Raw genomic sequence first — 22228 nt, 5'->3', positions numbered from 1 at the left:
TGATCAACAGCCTCCTCAAAACATGTAGGCTCAACATCCTCAACTAGTTTCACCATATAAGCATAATGGTGAGCTGCATAACCTTCAAAACCAAATCTTTTAACAGGGTATCTCACCCTGCTAGACCTGCGTATCACTGGATCACTTAATGGAGTCTTTGCATTAACGCATGCTCTCTGCACACCTGGAGTCCTCAGTGAAGGAATGTCAAGCTCATCATCCAAGCTCTCTGAGCCACTGGAGTCTCCATCAAGAAAGAACTGCATCAATGCCTTCTGACACTTTACTCTTTCCTTTGTCTTTATCTGTAGTGCTACTAGATGCACCTGAAGATGTAGAGCTACTCCTTAGTCTCCCAGATCAAGGACTACCAGATGATGTCTCTGGTCCAGTAAGAGTTTGTGATTCTTGCTTTTCAGCCTGCACATGAGTGTCATGATCATCATCATCATCCAATGTATCTCCACTAGATGCATACCAACTGCTCATTTCATCAAAGATGATATCCCTGCTCACTTTCAACTTACATGTGACAGGGTTGTAACAGCGATACCCTTTTTGCTCTAAAGAGTATCCAATAAAGACACACTTTTCAGCCTTTGGATCCAGTTTCTTCCGCAACTCATCTAGCATATGGACATACGCAATGCAGCCAAACACTTTCAAGTGTGAAACATCAGGCTTCTTACCTGTAAAACATTCTTCGGGGGTCATACCATGAACTGCAGCTGTGGGAGTTATGTTCATAATATAAACATCAGTATGAACAGCCTCAGACAAAAAATGCTTAGGCATATTCTTTTGAGCCATCAAGACACGTGCAACTTCTGCAATATGCATGTTTTTCCTTTCTGCAACCCCATTTTGCTGTGGGGTATACCTGCATGTGAACTGTCTCTTTATCCCATGAGACCTCAGAAAATCACTGAACTCATTTGAGAGGTACTCTCCCCCTCCATCTGACCTCAAGCACTTTACTTTCAAGCATGTTTCTCTTTCAACTGTAGCCTTGAAAGTTCTAAAGTGCTCAAAAGCTTCACTCTTTTCCTTCATAAAATATACCCACATCTTTTTAGAACAATCATCAATGAATGTGACAAAGTATGAACTGCCTCCAAGAGATACATTTTGTGTAGGCCCCCAAATGTCCGTATGCACAACGTCAAGGATATTTCTTCTTACATCTCTGTCATGTGAAAAGGATTGTCTTGCCTGCTTACCAAACTAACATGCTTCGCATACCTTATGAAATTCTGCAACTTTAAAAGTAGGAAAACCTGTAACCAACCCTTTGGACTGCATTAATTTCAGCCTTTGTACATTTGCATATCCAATGCATTTGTGCCAAATTTCAATGTCTGCAACAACACCTTTTCCTTTGGCATACATAGCAACATTCATAGTAGGAATTCTAGCATCCAGAGTAAACATACATCCAACTCTACTTCCCTTTGCAACTAACCTGTACTTGTCATTGGAGTCTTCTACAAAGCAACCCTGTGCATTAAATCTGACTTGCAGACCTTGCTCTACCATTTGATCCACTGACACCAAGTTCTTTGTAATGGATGGCACATTTAATATATCTGAAAGCCTCTTTGTCTTACCATCATGCAAGGACAAGGGAACTTTTCCAACATGTGAAATTGGGTGGCATGAATCATCACCCATCTGCACATAACCTGCATTTTGCAAATCCTGCATCTCTCCAAACCATTCTGCATGGCTGGTCATATGATTGGAAGCACCTGAATCAACATACCAAACATCATCATGTAATCCCTTTCCTATAACAGCATTTAGCATATGCTGCATAACAAACAGACGTTCATTTTTGTCTTCATTTTGTCGTGAAGACGATGCATAGTTTCCTTGTTGCAACTTACCACTGTGGATATAATCTTTCTTAGCATAACATTGGGCTGCAATATGACTTGTTTTGCCACAGTAGTGACACACAATACCAGAGTTGTTAGAACCTCTGTTCTGCCATCCATCTCTTCCTCTAAAGCTCCCCCTGCCTCTAAAGTTACCACGACCTCCTGAAACCTGCATATCACCAAATTGCTGATTCAATCTGTTTTGCTGGTTGTCACCAGCACGTCCTGTACCACGGCCTCTTGAAGAGAACCTGCCACGTCCCCTTCCTGAACTGGAGTAAAAAGCTTGGACTTGTTCACCACTTCTTTCAGATGTCTCACTCTGCATGTTGATTTCTTTAGTGACCAACTCATCGAAATCTGGGAATGGCTTTCTAACATATACGGAAGTTACAAAAGACTTCCAAGCCTTTTCATTGTTAAGTCCACCCAAGGTTGACGACACCAAATCATCATCATCGGGCATTGCATCAATTGCTGCCAATGCATCTGCAATGCTCCTTACCTTCAATGCATACTCATTGATAGACATCTTCCCTTTCTTTAATGTATTCAACTCTTGCTTGAGTTGAATCTTTCGGGCCTTTGTATTTACAGAAGACATACTTTCAAGTATGGTCCAAGCTGCATATGAATTCTCTGCATTTCTAATGTGTCCCATCATATTATTGTCAATTACTGCAGACAACCAATACATGACCTTTTTATCCTTTGCATTCCATTCCTTCCGTGCCTTTGTCTCTTCTGCAGTTGGAGGATCACTCACCTCCGGCTCCTTTTCTTCACCTGAAACAAACTCGTAGAGGCATTTTCCAATAAGGAAGTTCGTGACACGGAACTTCCATGAAGGGTAGTTGTTCTTGTCAAGCTTCTCAATGATGGGGCTTCCACTATTCTCTTCCATTATCACAAGAATAATACCAAACATCAAGCAAATCTTCTGCAACCCTCGACCTGTAGTGCACAGCAATACACCAGACAACCTTTTTCACTGTCTGCTCAACAATACATGCAATCTGCAACCTGTTTGCAGATAAACCTTGTGTTTACTCACTGTAAACACCTTTGAACTTACAGATCTGAAATCTGTAACTTGCGCACCCACGTTCGGTCAATACAGTCAAAGTCACAGTGTACCTTGAAACTAGTGTCCGCAACCTTGCGGCTCCAAAACGGGCCCTGAAACAGCCTCAGATGCCCGAAATCTCTGCGGAATAGCCCTTTAGGGCTTATTCGCAGAATACATAGTGCTCTTTGTGCACACCAAATCTCACTACAAACTAAGATTTTTGCTCTGCCGTGCTTCCGGTGCCTCCACAAGCACTATCCAAGAGAAGGAGTGGAAGAATGGAAGAGATTCTTACCCGTAACTTGCTTGCTCGATCCTTGCTTCTTCTCCTTCAATTCAGCCTTCGAAATCAGCCTCTCTCAGTGGCGCGGCTCTGATACCATGTCAAGAATCGCGTGGTAGGGGGAGTTGCTCAAGATGCTGCGCCGAATACACATAGAATGCACAAGGAGAAGCTCACTCAAGAGACAAGAAGAGAGATGGAGGCCAAAACGTTTTCTTGCTAATTTCTTCTTCTTCTTCCACACTTTTACAATGTACACAAAGTATAGATAAGATGCAACATAAAGGAAAGTGGCCTACTAAGTCAAACAATGCATAACCGACTACACTAGTCGACTGGCACTATAACTATGCCAGCTGTAAATAGGTGTAACAACCTGAATATAATAAGTAATGATTCAGTGGCCATGTGTGAGTCATAATGACCACCGACGTGCTAAGTGTAGACGTGTGGACCCATCTAGCCAGGCAGTCCATCATCCATGTCCACATGTGTTGAGCTTGCTATCTCAACATTTCATGGCTCTTCAATTTCCTTAAAGAATACACTACGTGATGACCTTATCCGATCCTAGGTCTTTTTCCCCGATGCTCCCAGCATCCTATCCTGGATCGTTTGCGAATTGGTAAGATCCTAATGATCTCAAACAAGATTACACAAGCAAGTGTAAGTTAACTTATTTTGAGTTGTTTTGCCCTTGGGTTCTTCCTTATGGTATCTTAACCTAACCCAAGCATTAACTAGACAATCAAGGCAATAGTCATGCCTTCATTCACAACCTAACCAAAGGTCTTTTATTCTTCTAGTTCTAACCAAGTTCCATTATTACACTTGGCAACACAGGGCTCTTCATTTGGGCCTTCAAGTTATAGTCTAGCTGCATGCATTTCCTCCATTTCTCTTAGTGTGGTTCCATGCAGAATTTTTCCAATCAACCTTATCCATCATGCACATGGTGCACTTAGTAAAGTTGAACATCCTAAACAACCTTTATCTCTCATCATTCCTAGCAACGAGTACTTATTCCTAATGCACTCGATCACATGTGACTTGCGTATATGAAAGTCTAGGGTTTTGTCCAACGGTGCAAATGTATCTCATGAACAGAACTAACATTTCATGTGTTTCTTTTAACCATGATTGCGAAACATGAATTCTAAATGACTATTCATCCACTGAACTAGTTAAAAAGCTATTATTTTCAGTAAAGTAAGGCGATAACCTTATCATTTTATGTGTGTAAAAGCTATCATTTCATGCATATAATCTTATGCGAATTCCATACTCTACCGTTTCACGCATGTAACTTAGTGCTTAGAGTAAACAAAAACCCTAAGACTTGTTCTTGTTCCATGAACGTCACCAACCCTTTCATCTCTTCCATGAGAAATAATACCTATTTAATTTTAAAGCCTAGAACATGGGTTTGATTTGTGTTTGTTGCGTTGGTCGCTCCGCTCGCTTCTCTAGCATTACCGGTAACTTTGGTACCTACGCTTCCCACGCCTTTCTTCTTGGGAGCCATTCACCTCGTGGAGATTGGATAGTCCGGACCTTAACCATTTTTGGGACGACACGTTCGGGTAGGAAAGATCATTGGATGGGGTCCTTTGCCAAGGGGGTGGTTTGAGTGTGGCTCCTTAAAGTTACTCACCAACTCTCACTCCCTCTCCTTATTTCTCTCTCTTCTTCTTTTCCTCATCTTCCCCTTCTTTCTCTCTCTCTGTCTTCTTCTTCTTTTCTCTTATTCTCCTACTCTCTCTCTCTCCTTCTCTTCTTCTCCTTCTCTCTCTCTCTCTCTCTCCTTCTCTTCTTCTCCTTCTCCCTCTCCCACTTCTTTTCTCCTTCTTCTCCTTCCCTCTCTTTCTCTTCTTCCACTACTTCTCTCCTCTCTCCTTCTACCTCTTCTTCTTCTTCTTCTACCTCTCTCGTTCTCCTTCTTCTTCTCCTCTCATCTCCTCTAACCCTTTATTTTCTCATTCTTCTACTTCTCTCTTTCCTTCTCTTCCATCCTTCTCTCCCTCTTCTTCTCTTCTCTCTCCCACTCCTTTTTTTTCTCTCCTTCTCCTTCTCTCCTTCCCCTTCTCTCCCTCTTCTTCTCTTCTCTCTCCCACTCATTTTCTCTCCTTCTCCTTCTCTCCCTCTTCTTCTCTTCTCTCTCCCTGTCCTTCTTCTTCTCTCCTTTTCCTTCTCTCATTTCCCTTCTCTCCCTCTTCTTCTCTTCTCTCTCCCACTCCTTCTTGTCTCTCCTTCTCCTTCTCTCCTGACAGCCCGCAGCTGGATGACAATTAGGGGGGGAGGTGGCTCTTTTCGGAGGCCCAGGGAGGGATCCGCAACGACTGGCAAACAAGGGGGGGGGGAAGGGGGTGACTTGAATCATAGGCCCCAAGGGGCGCTGTCGCAGCAGATCTTAGGGCGGGAGTTGAAGACTCGACGGCCGAGGGGCCCGCACAGCAGCTGCCGTAGAAGGGGGGGCCACCATCTCTCTCTGTAGTAGCTGAGGGAGGGTAGGGGCCTCGACCCTTATATAGGGGGGGAGGAGGTGGGTGGCATGGCCACCCCTCCCACAGCATGCCCCCCATCACTACAACTCCCTCTCTTTCTCTCTCCGACGTGCTGTCAGTGGGGAGAGAGAGAGGGGTTAAAAAAATTTGAACTAATGATAATATTTTTTTTAAATTAAAAAAGGGGGGGTGTTCCTATGCGGAAGAAAACACAGGAAATGTTACAGTGATAAATGTTTGTTGGCAAAACCATAACTTGGTGGCACATTTAATACAAACTCAAAAACTTGGAGAGTTTACCTGGTACCTAAAAAATGAGGATAGCATGTAAACTGTGATGAGTCATTCCATATGGCCTTCAAAAAATGAGATGACATTATCCCCTGAATTGTTTAAAGCTTTCTATCTCTTACCTGCATCAAACTTCATTGGACATTCATTGGAATCCACCTCAAACTTCATCTTACATGTGCTCTTGATTTGAAACACATGTAGCAGGGCTCTAGGTCCATGCATGTCCAAGAAACACATTTTAAGATTCTTATGAAATCCATAGGGAGACGAATCCTTCCCCAAATATTGCAAGTTATATGTTCTTCTAGGTCTCAAGGTTTGAGAGTGTGCCACTAGGTAAGTCATGTCAAATTCTAAATAGAATAACTCCTTTGGGTAGCCTTTCATATTATTGTGTCTATTTATGCCCGCCCACATGGACTTCCATAAGTTCACCTCTGATATGGATCTTCTCTTTTTATGTCTCTGGGTAGAAGCTACAACTTGAAACCAACTATCATAATGAAAGGCCTCCACATGAGTTGGACTTGGAATTTTTTGAACTTTTCTATATCCAGTTCTTTCTCTGGGTTAATCATTGAATGTATGTATGAGGCATTCTCTTTCTACATTAGTTTAGTTTATTGAAACAAAATCTGTCTTGACTCTTCATTAGATGATCTATCCTACACATGGTGAAAACAACTTTTCATTAGATTATTAATCCTCCATTTGATAGATATTTATGTTGATTTAATTTGGATCATTATTGAGCTCTTATCAATATCCTCACTTACTGAAAGTCCTTAGATGATGAACCCATGTTTAACTTATGGAGATTTGCATCTATCATCACCTTTTTATTCGAGGATAAGCATACCAACAAATAAGTCAAGGTATGAAACCAAATCAAAATATCACAAATATTTTTTTATTTAGAGGACTAGAGGACCTTCTATCATTGACAAGAGGTTTATACCCACTTGTATCAACTAGGGATATATCATACAAGCTCCAAATGAGATCTTTACATTGTTCTCACATTGCTATTTCAAAATGTCTATAGTAGGAAACTTTAGTTAGTATGTCAAGAAAGCTAGAAGAGCTTTTGAAGGATAGGTATAAGCTGATTGGCAGTAACATTTGTGCATTAAAATAGGTTTAGCACCATACCAAGAACCAAACATACATTGCAAAAAAGAAGAGAAATAAAAACTAGAAATACCTAGGAAAATTAAAATGATAAGGACAATTGGAGAACACTTTAACTGATTCTAAAGATGTGAATCCTCCTTAAATCTAGTTTGGTAATCTGAGAAATCCCCTTTTTGGTTGAGTAAACTTTTTTTTATGTGAACCTCTATGTAGTGAATTGTTGTCAACCGATGAAAGTAAAGTTAACTTTGAATGATAAAAATTGAAGATTCTTGTTGCCGCAATTATTGACATGTTGAATTTTCCATATGTGATATAGTTCTTGCATGGTAAGCAAACAAGTGTTGAGAAAATGGTACATGTGAGATTGATTATTGATCTCAAAACCTATAGTCTAGAAAAATGGAGCTAAGGAGTTGGAGCATGGGTAGCTTCTCCCTCCCAAATTACATGAAATGGTTTGCAACTTAGTTTATGTACTAACATGTGCCATGCAACATGAAATGGACAAAGATTGTTTTTCATTGCTTATGCTCGCATAGAGGCAACTCTTTTAAGCTACAAGTCATAATCATATTGATAATAGAGTCACCAATGGGTTTAGGTTAGTGCTTTGTTTATTAGGTATGTAGATTATATTGATTAACAGCCTTCGACATGTAAAGCTCTTTCTAGGGTAGCTTTTAAGTATGCAATGACAATGGAATAGGAGAAACTTCAATATCTAGTCTCGAGGGGCCCACCTATAAGAAATCATCTATATGACATGCGTTCAAAGGATATTAAGAAATACCCTTTCTTTGCATGCTATAAGGCCCTAAAATGATCCCTTTTACTTTATTAAACTTAGAGATTTTTTTCAAATTGTAACTAAAATCTTTCTTTTGTAAATATGATCCTATAAATTTTACTAAATATAATACTCTTTCTTTTGAACTCACATGGTATCTTACATGTTCTATAAGGTGGACTCCCTAGGTATCTAATATGATATTTAAAGCATTAGAAGATAATTTTACAAGCCTATCCGATGGAATGCATAATCACTTTGTATCTTAAAGATTTCTAACTATAAGAAAATACTTAACTTTCGTTCTCAATTAGTTCATATGGGGGATATTGTATTGTTGAACATGATTGTTAATAAGAAAATATATTTCATTAGTTCGTTTAGGGAGGATCATCTATCATTAGCAACTTGAAACATTTGTTGTTGCACTAGATGTTCATAGTTGAGCATATACATGGATTTTTAGTTGCATTTGGTGAGAAGCCATGCCTTGCTATACAACATCGAGATAATTATGATTTTTGTAGACTTACATGTACTAGGTAAACCTAAATTTCAAGTACACAATAAGCATGCATGGAAAGCACATATATGAGAAATATATATATACTACACAAACATAATAAATTATATGAAAAATAAGAAAATTATGATCTCATTACATGTTAAGTAATTATAAAGTCAAGTTAGCAATTGATTATATTATTTTGATAATTAATTAATAGTATAAGGATACTCATTACCTTTACTATTTTTGTAGGTAATCAAAGTTAAATTAGATTATGAACATGTCATTGAAGATTTGGAACATTCTATTGCTAAAATCTCTAATTCCTTCCCACATAAACATATTGAGCATGTAGAATAAAGCTTCTATCCACCACATAATATGGATCCAATACATTTCTTTGTGACAAGTAGCACAAATCCATGAAAGCTTGGTTTTGGGCTCTCCAAAAATATTGGTCCTTTGTGGTCATGACAAGACAAGAATTGTGTTTAGGTGTTTCATTTGAGAAGAGCAATGTTTGGGACTTGGTGATTATGATACCCTTGTTGTGTTGTTATTTCATGTTATGTCATTATTGTCCCATACAAGGTCTATAGTGTATTTTTAGTTGGTACCTTTTGATTGGGGTGGGTTTATTACTATACATATTATATACTTGGAAAATAAAAGGTAGATGAGTGGGGCAAATTTTGAGAAGGCTCCACCTCGTCTTAAATCTTTTCTTAAATGCTTTATTGTAAAATGCTTGTTTCTTAGGATTTTGAATATAAATATATCCTTCAAATTTGGAAAAATGTGTGTGTTAAAAAGTCCATAAAGATGTATTAGATCATAGATGCACTTTTTAGGAGGCCATTTGATACGAGATATAGGTTGAAACATGGTTTGAGCATGTGATACTAGAAAGACAACACTAGAATGAGATATGTTGAAGGAAAAAACGTTGGTATTTTGTGTATTACAATAATGCCTACTTGAATAGTTGGTGTCTTTGTCCCGGAATGCCTCCTTTATTCTTGGATGTTGGGAGGGACGGGAGATCATATTAGTTGGTGTAACTTAGTGTTAAGACTTGTTGAATTAAAATTCTTTAGGAAGAAACTCTCATTTTCGTTGCTCGTATTGGTAGCTTTTGTTTGTGCTGTTCTTTTGGTATCAACTTTAATCATTTATTTTCTCCATCCCTATGTTTGGAAATATTTTCCTAGATATACATGTGTGTGTGTGTGTGTGTGTGTGTACTTACACATACATATTTTGTAGTTGGGCTTCTATATCTTTCTATCTACATACATATGTATGTGTGTGTGTGTACATACACATATATATTTTGTAGTTGGGCTTCTATATCTTTCTATCTACATACAACACTTCCAAGAGAATGGAAACATTCCAACAAATGGAAATGTAGGACTTCCAATCAAATGGAAACAGTCACGAGGTGTGTATAGTGTATGTGCAATTTGTTTTATCTTTTACCTTGTTTCATGTTGCCCGTATTTATATATAATTAAGAGTGGGTTGGGATGACATTTCTCAGGGTACTAGTGCATGGTTGTGCTAGATCTCTCTTTTTGCTGGTGTCGAGAGACAATTTTGTTGTTGCACATAACCAATAGGTATGTGTCATTCACTCTTACTTTTTGTTGTTAGCACATCTCCTTTTTTGTTATATACATATGTCTTTTGAAAATATGTTTTAGGGTTGGACAAATAAGAGAAAAGATGACCCAATGATCTAAATGTCATGACGCATTATATGAAACATAAACTTGCTCACCTTATTCAAGTGCTATGCTAAAATCTACATGTTTCAAAGAGCAAAGATAAGAGTTTTGTCATTGAGGGGCCACCATACAAGATATGCAATCATCACATGAGTTCAAAACAGGGCATTTCATATTTACGATAGAATACAAAAGTATATTCATAAAAGGGACCATCTTTTGGATTTTAGAAACAAATTATAGACTCCTTATAAAAAATATGTTTTTTATTAATGAGAAATTCATAGATAAGGCATTTTATAAATATGCCTTGAACATATGTGATATCTAGGGTCTACAAGTAATGAACCCACTAAGTTGTATATAGGCAAGTGGATGCTCTTCATGAATTCAAACATAGTGCCTCATATTCAAGACATTAAAACATATGTGTGATTTTTATGTTTTTTCTATTTCTCTTTTTCTATGGGTGTTTTTATTTTGTCTTTTGTGATGTATCCAACATTGGGAATCCTTCCAACAAGTGATAGGAGTTCTCCCCCTCTAGTTCCATGACCATTGTTGAACTTGCAAAGCTTGCAAGGGCCCCTTTGGGAAGACTAGAAAACATGATTAAAGTCATATTGATGAATGTCTAGCTACATTATGGATAGTACATGCTCATAGCATCTAGGAACATGCATGCAAACATGTAGATATGCACAAAAGAAATACATGGCAATAAATAAAATATGCAAAATAAGGGAAGAATGATGTGTCATTGAATAAAACTAAGATTTATAGTCTTAATGAAATCCAAGGCTATGCTCTTGAGACTTGGATCTTTTGAGTAACATCAAAATTTATGTTCTATTTTTTTTTTGACTTTTTTAAAGAAGTGCTACCATTGATCATAGGTGGTGCAATAAGGATAGACTAGTAAAAATGGCTTGAAATGAAGTGAGGTTGACTTAGGTATGAATTCTTTATATTTTTGTAGAGTGATGGTGGATGCACGAGAATACAACTTTAGGAGCATAGATTTGAAAAATTATATGATTTTTTGATAGCATGATTATTACAATATGTTAGAGTTTATGTAGCTTTACAAGGTAATTTCAACAAGATGTCAATGCTTGGGTGTAGTATTCTGGATCATACTCTTGGGGGATTCCTCAAGGGTTTCCCATATGTATACTCTCTATATCACATAGTTTCAAGGCCTATTTATAGATCATACTATTCTTGAGTTTTTGTGAATAAAATATATAATTTTACTATTAGTCTATGAAATCTTTGTTTAATTGGTATCCTCATAGAACATGTGCAAAGATGAGATTTTGAATCATGTAGTGAAAATCACACTCGCTAACTTGACTTTCTATAGATGTGGATGATGGAGTGAGGCACAATGGGACTCTTAGAAATGTCCAAGTGCTCCCCCAAAAATACTTGAACAAGTTTGGAATAAGTTGGAGAAAGCACAAGACCTAGGACTTATGCATATCTTGGGGTCTGAGTGCCATGAAAGCTTGAAGTGAAGCTCTTCTTCTTGGACTTAATCAAGAGATGGAAAAGCTCCTTGAGTAATACTTTTTTGAATCGATTATATTTAGCTTTTGAAATCAATGGAATCCTTATTTTTAGAGAATTGTAATGTACAATTTTTGGACATTAGGTGTATGTTATATTGGTAAATAAATTATGCAAGAATATTTAGTGTATATAGCTAGGGGGTGGTAGGGTTGCATGCCTTGCCACCTAATTTCTTTCCCCTCTATAACCTTGGCTATTTGCGTTGGCAATTTACTCTGCAACAACCATCACTATATGCATTGCCCTGCCACCTAATTTCTTTCCCCTGTAACCTTTACATTGGAAATTTACTCTACAACCATCACTATACACATTGCTATTAGCATCACCAGGTGCATTGCATTAGCACAATTAGTGATGCAAGTAGTGGTGGTAATATCAATGTATATAATGATGCTAATAGTGATTTCTTTGTCATGTCACTAATAGCAAGGTTAATAGTAATGAAGAGGAAAAAAATTTCCATTAATAATTTAGCTACTTTAAATGTGAGTATTGGGTCTATATGTTGTATTACTAATATAATTACACATGTAAAATCATACATATATGATGATAAAAAATAATAATAATACCATTCTAAGTATATACTAAACTCTCTTGTGTGATTCTCTCTCGCAAACCTCTTGCACTTTATAGCTTTTGCTTATATCCCTTTATTACTTCCCTCTCATCACAATCCACTAGTCTAATCCATAGGCTCCCTACGAATTGCAATTGAAATCAAGCGATTTCAAGTATAATTACTCAAATAAATATACTTCTTCTAGTATGCATACTAAGCAAAGCTAATGACAACTATCATCACTTCCCTCTCATCAGAGTTGACTAGTTTGATCCATAGGTTCCCTATGAGTTACACTTGAAATCAAGAAATTTCAAGTACAAGTACTCAAAGAAATATACTTCTTATAGTATACATACTAAGCAAAGCCAATGATGATTAGGAGGAATCTTACAAAAATTACCAGCCCTTCTACATCATGTAACACTATTGCTAGTATGATCTTGAGGGGTCACTCCAAAACATTAGTGTAACATATGGATTCAAGAGTAGCTACCCCCCATTTTCTTGCAAAATCTATCTACTCTAAATAAGGGGGAAAAAACACACCTTAGGTAGGGTAAAGATGGAAAATACAGGTATGGAAGGGTGTACATACACTAATAAACCAAAAACATCATATACAAGGTTAACATACTATATCATCAATGTGCTATAGGATGAGCGACATTTAAATTTCCACTATGAGATACCACTACGAGGTTTTGAGTGCTAATGGGTGATCATAAAATTAGTGTAAAGTGGAATATTGTCATCAACCTCAGCCTGAGAATCAAGAAGAGCAAGGTGGCATCCTGTGGTTGACCATCATCCATGAGAGAGATAAGCTTTGCATTACATGTCTCTATGCAGATTAGGGGGGTCATCTTTTGTAGTGATCCAAGCTATGTATATAGGTTTTTGGTCATGTCATGCTGACTGGAATGATTATTTTACTTTGTGATGGAGTGACAAGTCATCTCAAGACCTAGCTGGTATTTTTTCTAAGATGATAGCATACCATGGAGTTACTCTTAACATGCAATTTAAAGATAGAATATTAGTGTCCATAATGAATGTGGTTGATGAGAGACTCGACTTGATCTATTCTCCCCCTCGCCCATCCCTCTCTCTCTCTCTCTCTCTCTCTCTCTCTCTAACTGTGTGTTTTCTCTCCTTTTCTTTTATCTCTCCCCCCTCCCTCGATTTATCCCTCTTCCTTCCTCTTCTTTATCACTATCCCTCTCTTCCTCCCTCTCTTTATGCATCTCTTCATAAACAAAAAGAAACAGAAAAGAAAAGAACAGAGAAAAACAAAGAGAGAAAAGAGAATTCACTTATCTTAAAGTTTAAAGAAGAATCCTTTTGTGCTTCTCTCCTTCTTGTTGTTCTCCTTCACAAGTTCTCTCCTTCTCCTTTGCACTTGTTTGTCTTTCTCTCTCTTTTCCCGTATCTCTCACTCTCTATTTCTCTATTTGTATCCCTCTCCCTTCCTATATTTATATCTCTCTCTCTCTTTGTATTTCTCACTCCATTTTTCTCTCCCTCCCTCTCTTTATTTCTCTCTCTCCACTCCCTTTGTCTCTATATCTCTCTATTTCTCTCTCCCTCCCTCTTCCTATTACTCTCTCTCCTCTTGTTTCTCTCTCTCTTTCTCTCTCCACTTCCCTCTCTCTATGCATCTCTTCATAAACAAAAAGAAAGAGAGAAGAGAAGAAAAGAGGAAAAAAAAAGACAAAAGAGAATGCGCTTACCTCAAAGCTTAAATAAGAATCCTTTCTTGCTTCTCTCCTTCTTCTCCCTCTCCCTTCCTTTGTTTCTCTGTCTCTCTCCTTCCTCTTCTCTTTTTTCCTTTCCTCTCTCTATTTTCCTTGCTTCTCTCTCGCTCTCGCTCTTCCTCTCTCTCTCTCTCTCTATTTTTCTCTCTCTCCCTCTCTATACTTTCTCTTCTTTTATTTATTTTTATCGCTCTCTCTTTCTCCCTCTTTGTATTGCTTACTCCATTTTTCTCTCTCCCTCCTTTTCTCTTTTTTTCTTTTTTCTCTCAATTTTCCTGGCTTCTCTCTCTCCCCGCTCTCCCTATTTTTCTCTCTCCCACTCTCTTTCTCTACTTTCTCTTCTTTTCTTTATTTTTCTCTCTCTCTTTCTCCCTCTTTGTATTGCTTACTCCATTTTTCTCTCTCTCCCTCTCTTCATTTCTCTCTCTCTCTTCGTCCCTTCCTCTCTCCATCTCTCTATTTCTCTCACTCCATCTTCCTATTCATGTCTCTCCATCTCTTTGTTTCTCTCTCCCTCACTCTCTCACTGTCTCTCGCTTTCTCCCTCCATCCCTCTCTCTCTATGTATCTTTTCATAAACAAAAAGAAACAGAGAAGCAATGAAAAGATAAAAACAAAGACAAAAGAGAGAATGCACTTACCTCAAAGCTTGAAAAATAATCTTTTCACGCTTCTCTATTCATTCTTCTTCTCCTACATGGGTTTTCTCCTTGTCTTGGGCACATCTCTATTTGTGGATGGCAGTGGCAATGGCAACAACGACGGCCTCTCTCGCTCTCTCAATGTGTTATATGATGAGTGACATTGAAATTTCCACTATGAGGTACCTCTGTGAGGTTTTGAGTGCTAATGGGTGATCATAAAATTAGTGTAAAGTGGAATATTGTCATCAACCTTAGCTTGAGAATCAAGGAAGAGCAAGGTGGCATCCTGTGGTTGACCATCATCCATGAGATAGATACGCTTTGCATTCCATGTCTCTATGCAGATGAGAGGGATCATATTTTGTAGTGAGCCAAGCTACATATATAGGTTTTTGGTCATGTCGTGCGGCCTGGAATGATTATTGTACTTTGTGATGGAGTGGAAAGTCATCTCAAGACCTAGCTGGTGTGTTTTCTAGGATGATGGCATGCCATGGAGTTAATCTTAACATGCAATTTAAATATAGAATATTAGTGTGCATAATGAATGTGGTTGATGAGAGACTCAACTTGATCTATTCTCCCCCTCCTCTCTCCCTTTCTCTATTTCTCTCTCTCTCTCACTAACTGTGTGTTTTCTCTCCTTTTCTTTTATCTCTTCTGCCCTCCCTCGATTTATCCCTCTTCCTTCCTCTTCTTTGTCACTATCCTTCTTTCCCTCCCTCTCTTTATGCATCTCTTCATAAACAAAAAGAAAGAAAAAAAGCAAAGAACAAAGAAAAACAAAGAGAGAAAAGAGAATACACTTATCTTAAAGCTTGAAGAAGAATCCTTTTGTGCTTCTCTCCTTCTTTGTGTTCACCTTCACAAGTTCTCTCCTTCTCCTTTGCACTTTTCTCTCTTTCTCTCTCTTTTCCCCTATCTCTCTCTATCTTTCACTCTCTATTTCTCTATTTTTATCTCTCTCTCCCTCTCTTTATTTCTCCCTCTCCTTCCCTCTCTCTCTCTCTCTCTCTCTCTCTCTTTATTTCTCACTCCATTTCTCTCTCCCTCCCTCTCTTTATTTCTCTCTCTCTCTCTCCCCCTCCCTTTATCTCTACATCTCTCTATTTCTCTCTCCCTCCCTCTTTCTATTACTCTCTCTCCTTCTCTTGTTTCTCTCTCCACCTCCCTCTCTCTATGCATCTCTTCATAAACAAAAAGAAAGAGAGAAGCAAAGAAAATAGAAAAATAAAGAGAGAAAAGAGAATGCGCTTACCTCAAAGCTTAAAGAAGAATCCTTTCTTGCTTCTCCCCTTCTTCTTCTCCCTCTCCCTTCCTTTGTTTCTCTTTCTCCCTCCTTCCTCTTCTTTGTTTTCCTTTCCTCTCTCTATTTTCCTTGCTTCTCTCTCCCTCCCTCCCCCTCTCTCTCTCTCTCTATTTCTCTCTCTGTCCCTCTCTATATTTTCTCTTCTTTTCTTTATTTTTATCTCTCTCTCTTTCTCCCTCTTTGTATTGCTTACTCCATTTTTCTCTCTCTCCCCCTCCCTCCCTTGTCTTCTCTTTTTTTCTTGTCTCTCTTTTTTCCTAGCCTTTCTCCCTCCCCCCTCTCCCTATTTTTCTCCCTCCCTCCCTCCCTCTCTCTCTCTCTCTAATTTCTCTAATTTTCTTTATTTTTGTCTCTCTATATTTCTCCCTATTTTTATTGCTTACTCCATTTTTCTCTCTCTCCCTTTCTTCATGTCTCTCTCTCTTCGTCCCTTCCTCTCTCCATCTCTCTATTTCTCTCTCCCTCCATCTTCCTATTCATGTCTCTCTATCTCTTTGTTTCTCTCTCCCTTGCTCTCTCACTCTCTCTCCCTTTCTCACTCCCTCCCTTCCTCTCTATGTATCTCTTCATAAACAAAAAGAAAGAGAGAAGCAATGAAAAGATAAAAACAAAGAGAGAAGAGAGAATGCACTTACCTCAAAGCTTGAAGAAGAATCCTTTCATGCTTCTCTATTTATTCTTCTCGTACACAGGTTCCCTCCTTCTCTTGTGCACTTGTCTCCTCTCTCTTTGTGGATGGCAATGGCAATGACAAGAGCGGCGGCCTCTCTCTCTCTCTCTCTCTCTCAACCTCCCTTGCTTTGAGCTCTCTCCATTTCTCTCTCTCTATCTCTATGCATCTCTTCAACAACGAAAAGAAAGAGAGAAGCAAAGAAAAGAGAAAAACAAAGAGAGAAGAAAGAATGCACTTACCTCAAAGCTTGAAGAAGAATCCCTTTGTGCTTCCCTCCTCCTTCTTCTTCTTCTCGGGTTTCCTCCCTCTCCTTTACACCTATCTCCTCCCTCTTCATGGATGGCGGTAGCACTAGTAACCTCTCTCTCTCTCTCTCTCTCTCTCTCTCTCTCTCTCTCTCTCTCTCTCTCTCTCTCTCTCTCTCTCTCTCACTTTGAGCTCTATTCCTATCTCTTTTTGTCTCTCACTCTCACTCATTTAAAAAATTGTAAAATTATGCACTCAATTTTTGGTTTTTTTTTTCCCAAAATGCTATCATTATATGCATCGCTATTTTTGTTAGTGATGCAAATAGTGACAAATACAGCAACACTAATAGTAATGCAAATAGCCGTGGCCATTTCTAATGTGATTAGACAGTATTGCCATAGTGACATCCATTTTTGACACAATCTGACAAAGTCGCTACTAGCATCATTAAAAAGTATGCTTCCATTTCCTTGTAGTGAAGGGGTATTGTTTGATTATTGGCACCCAAGAATCTCCCATCTAAAGATCTATACACATTTATGGGAGTATAAGAAGAAAATGAAGCTACTATCCAATGCCTATTAGCTCTTAGCACTATGCAAAGTGCTCAAAAGGTAAAGTCTTTGTGAGAATATCTTCAAGATTATCATATATGTGGATCTTGACAAGATCAAAGTGCTTGTCCTCAAGCATCTTCTTGATGAAGTAATATTTCAATTAAATGTTCTTCATCTTTGCATGAAAAACAAGATTCCATGCCAATTATATGGCACTGTCACTATCGAAATGCAATGTAGATAGCTTTCTTGCAATGCCCAAGTCTTTTACTAGATGATTAAGCCATATAGCTTCCTTGCAGGCCTTATTGGTTGCAACATACTCATACTGAGTGGTAGATGAAGGTCTGCATGGCTTCAAGTGACAGACACAGGGGATTGCCTAACCTTTGAAAGTAACTTTTAATAAACCTCCTAGAGTCTATAATCCCTAGAAAATCAACATCTACATAACCAAGAATAGATGCATAGTTAAGAATATATGATTCTTTTTTTCCAATGCATATACACAATGCCATTATTCCATTCAAGCATCTCTTGATACTCTCACTATATCCAAATGCTTCTTACCAATGTTTTCCATATATCTACTAATTAGTCCCAGTACATAAGTAATGTTTAGATGTGTAGAAACCATAGCATGCAAAGAGCTTAAGGCTAGTTGGAAGAACTCTGATTGATTAATGATAACTTTTGGGGGATATTCCTTTTATAGCATGGGAAGATATTTTGTTTGGCTTGTCTAATCATATTACAAACCTTTCCTATTTGGTGAGGGAATATTCCCTTTACTACAAGTCAGGGTGCTAACACCAAACCAATATTAAAGGGGATTGTGATAACTCCAATGTCTCATAACTTGATGCTATGTGCCTCGGGCTACTACTAGCTTAACTATTTGTTCTTACTGAAAGGTTAGACCCCCCAAAGGTTACTGTTTTTCCATTCAATCACATATACCTGATCTAACATAGAAGTCATGAACAAAATAGTTTTTGGGCCCATATATAGCTTCTTCTCATAATGGTAACCTTACAACTTTGAGCATCATAAATTTTTGGTGGTACCCTACAAGGTGGGGCATTGAGCATATCTAACAATTCTTGCATTCCACAATAAATCCCTCATCTTGTTATATATAAATGCCATCATGAAAGTCTCCATGTATGAAGCTATTTTCACATCCATCTAAACTAGATTGATATCCTCTTTGGAAACTAATATAAGTACCATATGAAGGGTGGTCATATTGAATAGTAGTGAAAAGGAATCATCAAAATCAATTCATGTCTCTGTCTTTAATCTCTTGGCCATCCATCTCTCTTTGTACCTAGTCAAATAATGAGATGGAGATATCTTCAACTTATACACCCACTTATGGGAGTGCATGTTTACGCTTAGGAAAATGAACTAACTTCTAGATACCATTTTTCATAAAGGAATCCATATCTAACTACATAGACTTCTTTCACTCTTGAGAATCATTTGTAGTCCTAGTATCAACATAACAAGAATAAACCATTATGTAGTTTAGAGATTGACTATACTCAATGGGTAATCTAAAAACCCTCATAGGCCATCATAAAATTAGCTCAATAGGAGCTTGTGGTTGCTCCATCTATCTATCTACTAAAGCATGAGGGCATTTTCTTGGCTTTAATACTCACAGCTCAATATTAGCTAATCATCCAAGCCATGCATAATGTCACATAGGACATATATACTACTCATATGATGGCTATCAATCCTTAGGGAACCCTACCCTACAAATATCAAATACACTACAGATGCATCATGTCCTCCTTAAAAATGGCCTTATAGTTGTGTGCTACCTTCTTATATCTAAGAGTCTATAAGTGATATAATATTTATCTCAACTCTCTAAGATATGTTTCTAGGACTTAGGATCAAGCTTACTCTACTTGTCCTTAGATACATGCATGAATTATTCACAACCAACAAAGACATGCAAATGATCATAACTAGGTCTCTCTCCAAACCATAATCCCTCTCGAATTTTGCCATTTAGTAGCTTACTAGGTAAGTTGTTAATTAAATTCATTGCTATCTTTTGAGCTTCAATCCAAAATTCATAAGTGTGGTATTTAATCCAAAAAACATGCAAATGATAAAAAGTTGGTGCACAGATCGGATGCCGTAAGCGTGCGCAGTGAGCGTCAGAAGGTCCCCAACAACAAAAGAACTCTACTTTTTGCACACAAATCAATGTAAAAGACTTGCACGACATGAACAAGAGACCAATTGGGTGTAATCTCCCCCCATGCCTTGTGTGAGCGCTCCACAAAGCATGTATTTTATGTATTAATCATCTTCAAGCTCAAATAATAGCCCAAATTATAAAGTAGCACGCTTTTGGCTTTTGAGTTTGCTTTAGTGCCAAGTAGAAATAAAGCTAATGGGCGGGCACCCAAGAAGTTAGGCATACCCAATACAATGTCCAAATACAAATATCTAAATCGTGCGCCCATGCACATACAAAAATAATAAATAAATATCAAACGCCTTAATAAATAGGCACGATAAAATATAGGCACCATGCCTAAGATATGCGCCCATCAAAATATTGACGATAATTGGAATACACGCTATCCTCCAATGCTTTCCACCGCCACTGCTGCTATCTCTACACATCAATTGAAGCACTCACAATCGTTAGTAAATAATACAATTTAACGGACAAAAGTGAATACCTAGCAGTCTTCAGCTACATAAATAAATCAATTGGTTAGAAATCAATCCTAACCTTAATTTATCACGAGTGCGCACTCTAAACTCATAAACGTTTATTAATTTAAATATGTATTTTGCGGAATCACCCGCTATGGAATCACCCATGTGCACACTAAATTAACAAAATGCCCAAAAATGATAGGTGTCCCTATCGACTTATCGCACAAAGAATCCACTTTGTGTATGAGCCCTGGTAATAAAAGTTTACGGAATCCACCGTAAAACCTCATGGAATCCACCGTAAAACCTCACAGAATCCACCATGGCACGGAATCCACCGTGTAATATGCCTCCTGGCATCATACCCCCGGGGTGGGATAGCAATTGTCATCGATTGCTATTAGCTCAATGTGGAGCTAACAGAGTGGGGAAAGCATTTAAGTCTCTAGCGTGCATCCATTGGGCCTCTTCAACAGGATGGTTTTTAAACTTGACCAAATATCTAGAGTATCTACGGCCAGTTCTAGTGGTCATAAAGTCAGTATGTATAATAGCTTCAAGCTCAAGGATTTCAGTCTCTTCATCTAGCAAAGGTGGGTTTTCATAGATAGGGTGTACAGGTAATTGGCCTCTAAAGGGTCGTAATAAACTAATGTTAAAGGTGTTGTGAATTTTTCAATGTGGTGAGAGTTCTAGTTTAAATGCATTGTCATTGATTTTGTGAATAATCTTGAATGGTCCATAGAATCTAGGTGCTAATTTCACAACTGGGTGTTTATCTACACTTTGTAATCTACGTTTTTCTATGCGTAACCAAACATAGTCATCAACTCTGAAATTCATGGCATGTCTTTTCTTATTTTCTTGCTTTGTATATGATTGCTGGGCTTTGGCAATCATATATTTAACTTCATCAAAAATAGTAGCATGCATGTTAGCAATATCATCAGCACTCTGAATTTTATTTGATAATGATGCAATAGGTGTAGACAATCTATAACCATAAATAACTTCAAATGGTGCTTTCGTTGTAGTTGTGTATGGTGCATTGTTATATGCAAACTGAAGTAAATGTAGATGTGTATCCCATGTGTGTGGTTTTGAAATAGTGTAAGCACGTAAAATATCTAAAATAGTACTGTTAGTAGCTTCTGTTTGACCATTAGTTTCAGGATGAAATGCAGATGAAAAATCATCACAATGGAGGAGGAGAATATAAGTTCTTCCACTTTATCATCCATCGAAGAAGTGGTCCACTATGAACCTATCCCAAGAGTTGTCCCTACCCTTAAGGAGGAGGAAGCATCATCTTCAGACGATGAGAAAAAGGTTCACCAACCTACAATCACACCACTAGAAAAGCCATTTTTGCAATGGGTGAAGTAGCTTTATAATCATAGTAATCATATGCCTACCACAATTGAGAAAAAGGTAGATAGACTAAGGAGGTCTCTAAGAATAGAGGAGCAACGAAACACTTTTTTCTCATATAAACACACTTGTAAACCTTCTGGATAATATTTCATCCTAGGAGAAACATTTGAAATCTTCCTCCTTTTGATCTTCCTCTTTTTCATTGTGTTATAAGATATGCACTCTTTTTCATTGTGTTGTAAGAAAATGTGGATAAATTTCATTGTTGTAAGACATTCACTCTTTTTCATCTTCCTCTTGTGTTGCACTATCAATATCACTAGCTTCTATCCATGCACCTTTTGAGCTAGATGATGCATCCTCTTCTCTACTATCAACAAGAGCATTGCTTTCATCTAAATGTAGACATTGTTTTTCAAAGTTTTTGGCTCTACTTCTAATACATCTTTTTTCTCTAGGCTCATTAATAATTAGCCTCATCATCATCATCATCATCATCATCTTTTTGCAAACCACAAACTTTCTCTTTGAGAATTACAGTGGTTGACTTCTTAAGATGTCTAGCTATTGTAAGTGAAAAATCATATACTAATATATCCACCTCATTAAGTTTCAATATGCTTGTGTGTTGGCTTTACTTTT

The 22228-nt window shown here is 37.8% G+C and overlaps 1 protein-coding gene across 25 annotated transcripts in view; it reads left to right on the top strand.

Moving 5' to 3' along the window:
* Positions 1–21765, top strand: part of LOC148028739 (uncharacterized) — a 60414-nt gene extending 38649 nt beyond the window's left edge. For 10 of the 25 annotated variants that reach the window (XR_015692320.1, XR_015692319.1, XR_015692321.1 and 7 more), the window contains 3 exons: positions 9729–9906; positions 10006–10084; positions 11559–11822. Coding sequence is in view for 6 of the 25 variants with exons in the window: in XM_087687522.1 (XP_087543648.1) it covers positions 8715–8822 (108 nt within the window). In the remaining 19 variants the exon portion in view is untranslated. The other 15 variants (XM_087687522.1, XM_087687517.1, XM_087687508.1 and 12 more) reach the window with 10 other exon arrangements.
* Positions 21766–22228: the final 463 nt, after the last annotated feature.

The sequence above is a fragment of the Lygodium microphyllum genome, chromosome 11 (assembly GCF_053477565.2).
Source record: "Lygodium microphyllum isolate KBCC chromosome 11, Lygodium_microphyllum_v1.1.10, whole genome shotgun sequence".
NCBI lineage: Eukaryota > Viridiplantae > Streptophyta > Polypodiopsida > Schizaeales > Lygodiaceae > Lygodium > Lygodium microphyllum.
The sequence above is the reverse complement of the archived record's forward strand: the minus strand, read 5'-3'. Positions and strand labels throughout refer to the sequence as shown.